The sequence below is a fragment of the Helianthus annuus genome, chromosome 14 (genome assembly GCF_002127325.2).
Source record: "Helianthus annuus cultivar XRQ/B chromosome 14, HanXRQr2.0-SUNRISE, whole genome shotgun sequence".
NCBI classification, from domain to species: Eukaryota; Viridiplantae; Streptophyta; class Magnoliopsida; order Asterales; family Asteraceae; genus Helianthus; species Helianthus annuus.
In genome coordinates this window covers 159,577,828-159,589,850 of record NC_035446.2, presented here as the reverse complement: position 1 = coordinate 159,589,850, position 12,023 = coordinate 159,577,828, and the positions used below count along the sequence as shown (strand labels likewise).

At 38.5% G+C, this 12,023-nt stretch overlaps 1 protein-coding gene across 2 annotated transcripts; it reads left to right on the top strand.

Moving 5' to 3' along the window:
• Window positions 1-7,585: 7,585 nt before the first annotated feature.
• LOC110904632 (glycine-rich RNA-binding protein RZ1C) lies at window positions 7,586-12,023 on the top strand. 2 transcript variants are annotated; one of them, XM_035983448.1, is made up of 5 exons: window positions 7,643-7,744; window positions 7,850-7,985; window positions 8,611-10,795; window positions 10,995-11,500; window positions 11,580-12,023. In XM_035983448.1, exons 4-5 carry the CDS (start codon window positions 10,998-11,000, stop codon window positions 11,848-11,850), a joined length of 774 nt encoding a protein of 257 aa, XP_035839341.1. In that variant the 5' UTR covers window positions 7,643-7,744; window positions 7,850-7,985; window positions 8,611-10,795; window positions 10,995-10,997; the 3' UTR covers window positions 11,851-12,023. The 2 variants fall into 2 exon arrangements, with proteins under 2 accessions (XP_022006167.1, XP_035839341.1); XM_022150475.2 differs by lacking the exon at window positions 8,611-10,795 and having other exon boundaries at window positions 7,586-7,744.

The following is a 12,023-nucleotide window of genomic DNA, read 5'->3' as shown; positions in this document are numbered from 1 at the left end:
AACTTGTTCAAAGAAGGGGCGTTGGAATGGTGGAACACGGTGCTACAAGCAAAAGGAAGAAGGGTGGCCTATGTAATGAATTGGGAAGAATTTAAGAATCTTGTCGAAAGAAAATTTTGTCCCGAATACGAGAAAGAACAAATGGCAAATAAGTTCCTGAGTCATCGTATGCTAGGTGTAGACTGTCGAGGATATACTTCGACATTCTTCGAATATGCGAGAGTGGTACCTTCCCTGGCTTCGCCAGAACCGGTACTTATTTCCCATTATATTTGGGGATTAATCGGAGAAATCCGTAACATCGTTAAAGCTGCGAGACCACGCACGATTGACGATGCTGTGGAATTAGCTAATACCTTAACCGATGAACTAGTCCGCACCAGAGAAGAAGATCGCAAGAAGGAATTGGCTCAGAAGATTACCCAAGGATTTCGCGTAGGTAATAATAGCAATAAATTCAAGAAAAGAGGAACCGGGCAATACTCGTCACCTCCTTTCTGTAGAAATTGCAAAAAGAAACACTATGGACAGTGCAATATATTTTGCAACTTCTGCAAGGCGAAAGGACATCGGGAAGAAGACTGCAGAAGGAAAACAAAAGTTTGTTATAACTGCAGAGAAACCGGACATTTCCAGTCTGAATGCCCTAAGTTAGCTAAACCAGCAGACAGTAGAGCTAAAACGACTGAAGGAACTACTAACAAAAATGCACGCGCATTCCAGCTGACCACTCAAGAAGCCGAACTCATTCCAGACGTGATAGCGGGTATGTTCTTAGTGCATAACGTCTATGCAAAAGTATTATTTGATTCTGGTGCAAACCAAAGTTTCATTAATACTGCATTCTGTCCAGCTCTTAACTTACCTCTAAATACCCTTAGGCAGATCTTTACTGTTGAAACGGCAGATGGAAATTCTGTCAACATAGACAAGGTTTTGCAAGAAGTAAAGATAGAATTGTTAGGTCATAAGTTTTCTGCAAACCTGTTACCTATGAATTTAGCCGGATTCGATGTGGTATTAGGAATGGATTGGTTAATAGCCAACCATGCTCGAATCCTGTGTGATAAGAATTCTGTAGAAATCCGTACTCCCACAGGAGAAGTAATTCTAATTACAGGAGATAGACCTCGAAAGCCACTGAAATTCATTTCAGTATTGAAATTAGCTAGTTATTCAAGGAAACAAGAAATGGTGTATATGATTTCTGTAATCATTAACACTAAAAGTAAGGAACTCCAGGACATCCCTATAATTTCAGAATACCCAGATGTTTTTCCAGAAGAATTACCTGGTTTACCACCTGATAGGGAAGTAGAATTTAGAATTCATTTAATTCCAGGTACTGCACCAATAGCTAAGACACCTTATCGATTAGCACCTACTGAAATGCTAGAATTGAAAAAGCAATTAGATGAATTACTAAGCAAAGGATTCATACAACCTAGTTCATCCCCTTGGGGTGCACCAGTGTTGTTTGTGAAAAAGAAAGATGGATCAATGAGGATGTGTATCGATTATAGGGAATTGAATAAGGTTACAATTAAGAATCGATACCCATTACCTAGGATTGATGATCTTTTTGACCAATTGCAAGGAGCTAGGTATTTCTCTAAAATAGATTTAAGATCTGGATATCACCAATTGAAAGTGCAAGAAGAGGACATACCTAAAACTGCTTTCAGAACTAGGTATGGTCATTATGAGTTTACAGTCATGCCCTTTGGATTAACAAATGCTCCAGCTGTATTTATGGACATGATGAATAGAATCTGTAAACCATACTTGGATAAATTTGTAATCGTGTTCATTGACAATATACTTATTTATTCCAAAAGTCAGGAGGAACATTGTGAGCACTTGCATGCACTCTTAACTTTATTAAGAAAGGAAAAGCTTTATGCCAAATTCTCGAAGTGTGAATTCTGGCTACAAGAAGTGCAATTTTTAGGTCATATGGTGAATTACGAAGGAATTCACGTAGATCCTGCTAAAATAGAAGCAATCACAAATTGGAAAGCTCCACGAACGGCTATGGAAATTAGAAGTTTTCTAGGATTAGCTGGATATTATAGACGATTTATTAAAGATTTCTCTAGGATAGCTGTACCTTTAACTAAGCTAACCTGTAAAGCCGTTAAGTTTGAATGGGGATCTAGACAAGAGGAAGCTTTTAGGATTCTAAAGCACAAATTGACAAATGCTCCAATTTTAGCTTTACCCGAAGGAACCGATGATTTTGAAGTATACTGTGATGCTTCAAAATTAGGATATGGATGTGTGTTGATGCAACGCAAAAAGGTAATTGCGTATGCCTCTAGGCAATTGAAAAAGCATGAAGAAAATTACACGACTCATGACCTAGAACTAGGAGCTATAATTTTTGCTCTTAAAATTTGGAGACATTATCTGTATGGAAGTAAGTTTATTATCTATACGGACCATAAGAGTTTAAGGTATATATTTGGGCAAAAAGAGTTAAATATGAGGCAAAGAAGGTGGATGGAAATCTTAAGTGATTACGACTGTGATATTCAGTATCACGAAGGAAAGGCAAACGTAGTCGCAGACGCCTTAAGTCGTAAGTATCATGAAAAGCAAAAGCGAGTCCGTGCTCTTAGGTTAAATCTACAATTAGATTTAATGGAACAAATAAAGAAAATTCAAGAAACGGCAATCAAGGACGATGCCGAAGGAATGAAAGGTTACCTAAAGGAATTAGAACAAGGAAAAGATGGAATTTGGAGATTCCACAAGAAACGAATTTGGGTACCTAAGCAAGGAGAATTAAGAAATAAGATTTTAGAAGAATCTCATAAATCTAGGTATACTGTACATCCAGGAAATAATAAGATGTACCAGGATTTAAGAAATAATTTTTGGTGGATAGGAATGAAAAAGGATATAGCCGAATACGTATCTAAGTGTTTAACCTGTTCACAAGTTAAAGCCGAACATCAGAAACCTTCAGGACTACTACAACAGTTAGAAATGCCTGTATGGAAATGGGAACTCATAACAATGGATTTTGTTACTAAGTTACCCAAAACCAGAAAAGGCAATGATGCTATTTGGGTAATTGTGGATCGATTAACCAAATTAGCTCATTTTCTACCAATGAAGGAAACCTTTAGCATGGAAAGGTTAGCCAAGTTGTATGTAGATGAAGTAGTATCCTTACATGGAGTCCCACTCTCCATTGTATCGGATAGAGATAGTCGTTTTACTTCCCGTTTCTGGACAAGTTTCCAAGAAGCAATGGGAACTCGACTTAATTTAAGTACTGCATATCATCCTCAAACGGACGGACAAAGTGAAAGAACGATACAAACCCTGGAAGACATGCTCCGAGCATGTGTAATTGACTTTGGTGGTAATTGGGATAGCCATTTACCATTAATTGAATTCTCCTATAACAATAGTTATCATTCGAGCATCGAAGCTGCTCCATTCGAAGCACTGTATGGACGCAAGTGCAGAACTCCCGTTTGTTGGGCAGAGATAGGAGAAAGTCAGTTATCGGGTCCAGGGATTGTGCAAGAAACTACTGACAAGATATCGCAAATCAAGGAAAGACTGAAGACTGCTAGAGATCGTCAGAAGAGCTATGCAGACAATCGCCGCAAGCCGTTAGAATTCCAAGTCGGAGACAAAGTACTATTAAAAGTATCTCCTTGGAAAGGAGTAGTACGATTCGGTAAGAAAGGAAAACTGAGTCCCAGATATGTTGGACCATTCCCAGTGATCCAACGAATAGGACCAGTAGCTTATCGTTTACAACTACCAGAAGAGTTAGCTGGAGTACATGATGTGTTTCATGTATCCAATCTCAAGAAATGTCTATCAGACGAATCCCTGGTAGTACCTCTTCAAGATATAGAGGTAAATGAAAAGCTGAAATTCGTAGAGAAACCCCTACAAATAGAAGATCGGAAGATTAAGTTTCTCAAACACAAACGACTAGTGCTAGTAAAAGTCAAATGGGAATCCAAGAGAGGACCAGAATACACTTGGGAACTGGAATCAGAAATGAAGCGAAAGTACCCTCATCTATTTCAGTAAATCTCGAGGACGAGATTTTTCTCAAGGTGGGGAGGATGTAACAACTGCCACTAAAATCAATAGTTAGGACCATAATTAGTCAAAAAGGAAACCCTAATTGAGACAACCAAGTAATTCTGCACTAGCCCTAAAATTTTCAGAACAATCAGAATCAGGATCAGGGCCCCTAAAACTCGAGGGGGGTAAACCCTAGTTGATAATTATCTTAATTAAAATGTTGCTTTGTTCTGATTTGTTGAAAAGTTGAGTCACCCAAGCTACAACCGAGTCTATGCAGCCTATGAATTAGACTGCTTAGCTTACGGACCGTAAAGGTTCGGGCTTACGGTCCGTAAGGGAGCCTCAAAACTTGCTATAAATAGCCGACCTTGGCATTAGAACAGAAGTGTTAAAACGTTGCACAAACCTTCTGTGAACGTTGAGTTATTTCCGAAATCAGTCTAAACACACACACACGATCACGAGGTGCTGCCGCAATCAGGGTAATAACTCGATCGCTATTACGATTCAACGTCCGATCGATTATAACTATCCAACGATTGTCCGAGTGCTGCTCAAATTGAGCTTGTACTTTGTTATTCATTGTGATTTCAACTTGAATGTTTGAGTGCTGCTCGAATTCGGACTATGCTCTGTCATTCGTTGTGAATCCATTGAATTGCAAAGTATCACACTTGATAATAGTTGTGAGGGTTTAATCTCGTGAATTAACGTAACTGCTGAATTAGTTACTAATCCCGTTTGTGTGTGCATTGTTATTTAAATTAGGTTAAAAAGGCTATTCAGTAAAGTTTATACTCTGCTCGTAAATCTGCAATGTGAGTCATTCCTCTTTTATAAACTCTTTTCTCACAGTTTGTGAGTCAACTGTTTTACAAAACTCCAAGTTATTTTCCAAAGTTATAATTACAGGGATTAAGTCTATGTAATCACCAAATTACAGCCGGTATGTGGGGTTTTGTATACATTACTTATTTCCCATCACACTTGGACAAACGGGTGGCCAAGGGGTGATCTAACCACAGTTACAGACACCATTGGACAAATGGGCTAGCCAATGGATGGTCGAGTGACAAATACTGTGGGTAGTTGGTTTGATATCAGAAACATTGTAATTCCCCTTAATACTGTAGATTATAACAAATGTGTCGCTTTCAGTAAACTGAATGATTCACTCAGTATTTCCCCGCTGACAAAACCTTTTTCAAACATGTTTCAGGTAATCTGGTATGAGCAAAGAAAAGTGTCGTGGAGCACTTCCAGCTTAGAAAAGTGGCTCAATGTAAATAAATAAATGAACATGTTTTGAAAATAAAGATTTCCCTGAGAAATCACATTATTGTAAACTTCGGGAATTTATCCCTAAGTTATGAAACGGGCAGTTTAAATTATTGAAGGATCCTGTTTTATAAAGACTTCCGCTGTCGCCTAAATTAAATACCACGGGATTCCTGTTCCGCGGCTCCTGAAACGGGTCAAACCGGGTCGGGGGCCGTGACAACTCGTATTAAAGATTTACATGAACAAGTGAAGGGTTTAATAGAGTTAAAAGCTTAAGTTTTTTACTTTTCTTTGACTAGTTGTTTGCATGTCTTTTTTAGGCTTATTTCTATTTGATGTATTCTATATGTATGAATTGTTTGGAATTTAACTTGTGTATGACTGTTTATGTTTTTACTATATTTTTATTAGGAAAAGACAATTTTGAGACGAACTAACTTAATATAACATATTTTTTTACAAAAACAAAAAAAAAAGTTTAAACCTAAAACAGTTTGTAAGAGCATTTAACAAAGACACCATTTATAAATACTTAGGTGTTAGTGATAAGATGAGAATTTAATATAATCCAATTACTACCAGCAATTAACGAACATTGACACGGTTAAATGGCAACAACATTGATTGGGCCTTTGTACGCTTCCATCTGGCATGTTTGTAGCCTAGCCAAGACTGCCACATCGAGCAGAGTCTATCATGTGTCTTGTGTCAATAGGCTATCAACTCCATTATAAGTTATACAGGTTACCAATGCCAACAATGTAGACTATTTAGAGGTTTCTTTTGACATGTTGGCATCGACACCAAAATAACCTAATTTATTGTCCATCGACGCTTGGAAAGATGTCTCTAACACGTGTTCTCTTGTGGTTAGGTGAGATGTGGACCCAATTGTACCGTTTATGTCTTTTGTGCTAGTTACGTAACATAGCCGCAAGTTGAGTTTAGTTGTAACCATCTGAATGATGGTTTTTGATTGACTATTTAAAAAAATATCTTGAGTAAATGCCTATTTTCCTAAATATGTTGGTCAACATGATCATTTCCATAATTTTCCCCATGATGAGACTAAGGTGTTGTTTTTTTTTTTCAGAGGTAAAATGTCTGCAGTCTGCGAACCACATCTGCAGACATCTGTAGCAGAAGAGGTGGACCAAACCTTTGCAGTCTGCAAGAAAAAGACTGTTTGTTTTTTAACTGCTGAGCGAATTGTATAACAAAACATCAAAGGAGTAAAACAAATTTATATAGCGTAATTCAGATATTAACATATTATTTAAACTTTAGAACTGGAAATCAAAATAACCTAATTAGATCCCAAACACTTCAATATTTCAACAAAAAAAAATCATTACTTCAAATCATGATCATTTACATCCAATCAACTTCATAACACTTGCAATATCCAACTACGATTCCAACTCAATTCGCTTACAACTACGGCATGATCTAATTATTTAACATCCTGATAACAAGTTCCTAACCTTACTACAAACAAAATTACTCGATCTGACATCAAATTAATCCGACATTAAACACATATCAGAATCATTCATGCAGCGATTTAAACAACAAAACATCAAACTTATATCGCATAATTGTAATATTAACAGATAATTCAGAGTTTATAACTGCAAATCGGTTCAAATACCCGAATCTCCAAACCGATGAAACCAACTGTTACATGCGATTGGAGTAGCAGATGGTGGAGGTCGACGGTCGAGGCGGAGGTCGACGGAGGAGGTGGAGGCAGCAGGTGTCGACAGAGGAGGCAGTGGTCGATGGTGAACAATGCAGCAGGTGGTCGACGATGAACGTGGGGGGCGGAGGAGGTGGATGTGGAGGTGGCGGCGGAGGAGGTCAGCTGGAGAACGTCTGGTGTGGGCTGGTGGAGAAGGATGTAGGGTTTTGAAAAAGAGAGAGAGTCTTGAAGAGGTTTGAAGATGCAAGTCCACATCTGCGCGAGGAAGAGCTTTAAAAGAGCTTTTTAGTGAAATCTCTTTCAAAAAAACAAACACGCTGCAGACTCAAAGGTCTGCGCGACGCAGACATAAAATGTCAGAAAGTACTTTTTGGAGAAAACAAACATCCCCAAAATGTAGGGTTTACTTTTGCTATTTCATAATGATGAAACTAAAAGACAAAAGTGATTGCTAAAAGTCTAGGATTTGCAAATAACAAATAGTTAGATTTAGGAGGACTGAATTTCAGAAAGTGTAAAACTAAATAGTGTAAACTGTCAAAACTAAACACCCTGGAAGACTCAATCGCATGCTTCATATTTAATCACTCTGCTAGGGTTTCCACTTTCAATTTTCAAACCTAAAACCCCCACACACACACCGATCACACGTTCTTCTCGAAATACAGGCGATTCTTCAAACAAAAGGTCCAATTAAAGGTAATAAATTTATGTGTATCCTACACGTATCATAAATTATCGTTCTTGATTTCTTTAAATGTTTTGTTAATCGATTGAATTATACGTTGTCTGTTGCGTTCGTAGGGGTTTTTGATTATTGAAATCGATGGCTGGGAAAGATTCCGATTACCGTATATTCGTCGGAGGGTTATCATGGGACGTCACAGAGCGTCAGCTTAAAGACGCTTTTAGCCGTTTTGGCAAAATTGTTGACTCTCAGGTCCGTTACTTTTTTCATATGTTATATTGTGCCGAATAATTGATAATATTACATGTATTTAGGTTTTTAATTTTGTAGAAGGATAAATTTTATCGTTTATGCTGTTTAATTTTACAATTGTCATAAATTTGTATCTACAGGTAGGAATTATGTCATTTTTAGCGAGTTTTTTCAATTGTTTTACAGCTTTAGCGAATCTGCTTGATACAGAATATGATGATGAAATGATGAATTCTTAACTCTACTGTTAGGGGTTGAATATTTTTAAATGTTATAGTTGTTGGGAGGGATCGTTGCTTGTCATACGTTTTCACATTTGCACACAAAAGGTTTAGTTGCTACTTGCTAGCTTAACTTGTTTGAATTTCTTGTACGTTTTGTCGGATTGAGGAAACTGGCTTGGCATTTTATATTATCGATAAATTGTCATTCTTGAGTTTTTATTATTGGAAATTGTGTTTTTTGTTCTTTCCTTTTGTTATTGATCTTTTGTTTGTTTGTTTTTTGCTGGAGTGCTGGTTCTGATCTTTGGTTGCTTAAAATGGGTTTGTTTACAAGGAGTTTTTGGTTCTTTTGGGTTGAGTTGCTGAAGCTCACTGTTGTTTCTATGATTTGCTCTGTTCAGTTGGTTGTGTTGAAATAAAGATATGTGTGAACACATTGCAAAATGTCAGTTGTAAGAAGTTTGTATCGTAAGTCTGTTTGAATAAGTTTCTGATCTGTTTTGAGAAAGAGTAGTTGAGATCCATACATGGAGACCCAACTGCAATTTGAACTTTCTTCATATGCGGCAACCTGTGGTTAACAGCTGGTGAGGCAAAGGGATGTAGCAAACTTCAGGAAGGAGATAAGTACCACTAAGGCTACTGTTTTTCTCACGTTTTATGACATAAGTGCTGGCTTCTGTTTACGCCACCATTGGGCGTCTCCCACTGATCGTTCCGACGGCCAACATGAGGGAGGAGGTAAATAACGTGTCCCGGAGTAAATTGGTTGGTTCCGGGGTTTGATATCTGGACCTCCGCATTAGATTCCCACCTCCTTACCACTGAGACACTATCGTGAGGACATGTACTGGTATCTCGAGAGGGAGAACTACATTGTTTTCTAAACTTAGAAGTATACTGTTCTTTCAAAGCCTTTTGAGATATTACTCAAGGTGTTCTTTTGAAGTTTGTGACGTTATTATGGCTTTTCAGTTCACGCTAGTTAATGGTTTAAGTGGATGTTACTTTGCACAGAAATGGTGTCTGTTGTTGATGTTGGTAGGAACTGTGTGTGCTCTAAAGCTTCTTCAAGCTGTTTTCATTAGTCTGAAGTTCTGTGAAGCTGCAGATAACTGACAACAATGTCACGACGGGCTTCAGCTGGAAGTGATTTCATCTGAGTTGAGCAGTAGTGAGAATCCGACTTTGGGCATTATTTCCTGAAAAGTTCATGTGTGGTTGTGTCTAGACGATAATCATTGAGTACAAATCTTTAGCTGCACCTGGCGTTATATAGTCATATATTGAGCTGTTTAAGTTTACATTACTTTGATTAACCCCAGAGTTCCTTAGGATTAAGAGGCCGATTCTCTGTTATGGCAGGAAGAGCGATGGATGTGCTTTGTTACTGTTTTGAGCAATTGTCTTGTCTAGCACTGCTGATTAAGTCGTAGGAGAAATAACGAGATTGCTATTCACTATGATATATTTATAAGTTTAGGATACATAGCAGTCTTCTGTGTAAGAAGGCTTGCTAGCTGCTTACACTGTGAAGTTAGAGCTGGTTTGATTTTTTGCTCAGCTGGAGTTCGTTTTAGTACTTCTATAGAGTACAAAAAGTTGTTTCCGGTGATCAGTCCATTAGCGTTACCTGATGTTTAGTTATAGTTTAGTAAAAAAAAATTATTTCCAGTGATCAGTCTTTTACTATCTATACACTTATACGATACTTGGTGCCATCTTTTCAAGATTTCTTTTCCAAGGTGACTGATGTTACATAGAAGTCTCCGCATTAAGAGGAGTGGTCGCATGGTGGTCGTGAAATGTGAGCTATAGTGTTTGACTTTCCAGAGTCTACTTGGTTTATTGTTTTTGACACCAGAAATGTGATTAACCGGCGATAGTCATAGAGGCTGAAGATGTATCACTGCTTTTTGTCGCAGTTTGCAACTGATTACGTATCTAAAGGCTAAGCCAGCTTCTAAGGGCTGAGTAGGGCTCTTATTAGTGCCTGCAGCCACATAACACTTTACTCTTTCTTCAATAGTTCAATAGTTCAATGAGATGAACCGTTTCTCTTCCAATTCCAAGGGAAGCCATAAATCTTAAATATGTGTATCAATGGAGAATAGTCTTAGTTGAACTGTATAGACAGAAAGGTTATGTGGTCAAGCATCTGCTGTGTGTTTTCCTGAAAGATCAGATAGTAACAGATATCTTGCACTGAAATACTGAATAGAGTGAAAAGAAGATATCGATACAGAGATCAAGAAATTAACTGAAAAAGAATTTTGCTGAGATTTTCAGTAGAGTAAAAAAGTACTGTGGATGTCGGTACAGAGCATTCTGTTTTTTCATAAAACATAAACAAAAAGTAAATAAGGTAAAACAAAAGCAAAGTCTCAAAACTGTGTGGTCAGCTGAACTTCAGTGGTTAATTCATCCCAAGTGCTGTATGTTTCAATGGCAAGCTTCTTTAAGATTATAGAAATTTAGTTAAAATCGACCAGACTTGCGAGAATTTGATAAAGTGATTGGTACAGAGCTTCCTGATCTTTATAAAAGCTGATGAGTTAAGTTCTTTGTTGCCAAATTGATCTAGAGGTAATAATCCTGATATAAACCAAGTAAAATATTTATTTTTCGGTATTCTACTATTGTGAAACACATGAATAGTATAAGCTAATTTTTCATTTTATTGAAGTAATATAAGCCATATTATGGTTTCAAACTTCTACGACCTGGTGTAAGGATTGTGTGATACTTTTATGGTTGTACAATACTAAGCATGATTTTGATGTAGATAATGGTTGAAAGAGACACTGGGCGCCCACGTGGATTCGGGTTTCTGACATTTTCAGACAGGAGAGGTATGGAAGATGCAATCAGAGAAATGCATGGCAGTGATTTTGGGGAAAAAGTGATCTCAGTTAATAGGGCTCAGCCTAGAATGGGCGGTGATGATCAAGACCGTGGTTATGGTGGTAGTTATCCGTCTAGTGGTAGAGGTGGTGGTTATGGTGGAGGTGGAGGTGACAGATCTCTAGCGCAGGATGAGTGCTTTAAGTGCGGCCGCCCAGGACACTGGGCTCGTGATTGCCCATCAGCTGGCGGTGGTGGCGGCAGAGGTGGCAGCCAGTTCTCCTCCCGCCCCAGGTTTAGCGGTGGTCGTGGCCGTGGAGATCACTATGCAGACCGTGAGCGTTATGTGGATGATCGATATGATGCAGGGCGGTTTGGTGACAGAGACCGCTATGACAACAGAGACAGCAAGTACGGAAACCGCAACAGTCGCTATGATAATGACAGGTAAGTGAAACTGTAGAAGTGTATCTGGCATTTTTTCGTTTCAAGAATTGACTGTTTACCCTTAAAATGATTTATTCAGGTACGCGCCCAGTGGAGGTGATCGGTTTGGAGGGGATAGGTATGGAGCACCGGAACGTTATCCACCACCACCGCCACTACCACCGCAGAGCGTGTATGGCAGGGAAAGAGATTACGACAGGGATGTCGGACCAAGGAGGAGCAGTGATAGGTATGGAGGCGGTGGTGGAGGACCTGTTCGCTATGACGGAGGAAGAAATTACAGGGACAGAGCTGTTCCGTATGACCGCCCTAGAAGGGGAAGAGGCCGCCCCTCTTCGTTTGACTATTGAAAACCTATCTTAGCCATCAACTTTAATGTGCTTTCTAGATTTGCTTACTTAGCATTTGGATCATACTCGTTAATGATTCCGACTTTAACTCGGTTATTCTATTATGTTTTGAATCTTTGATTGATAGGCGATATGTTTGTTTATGGGTATTTCATGCGCATTATCTGTGTGCT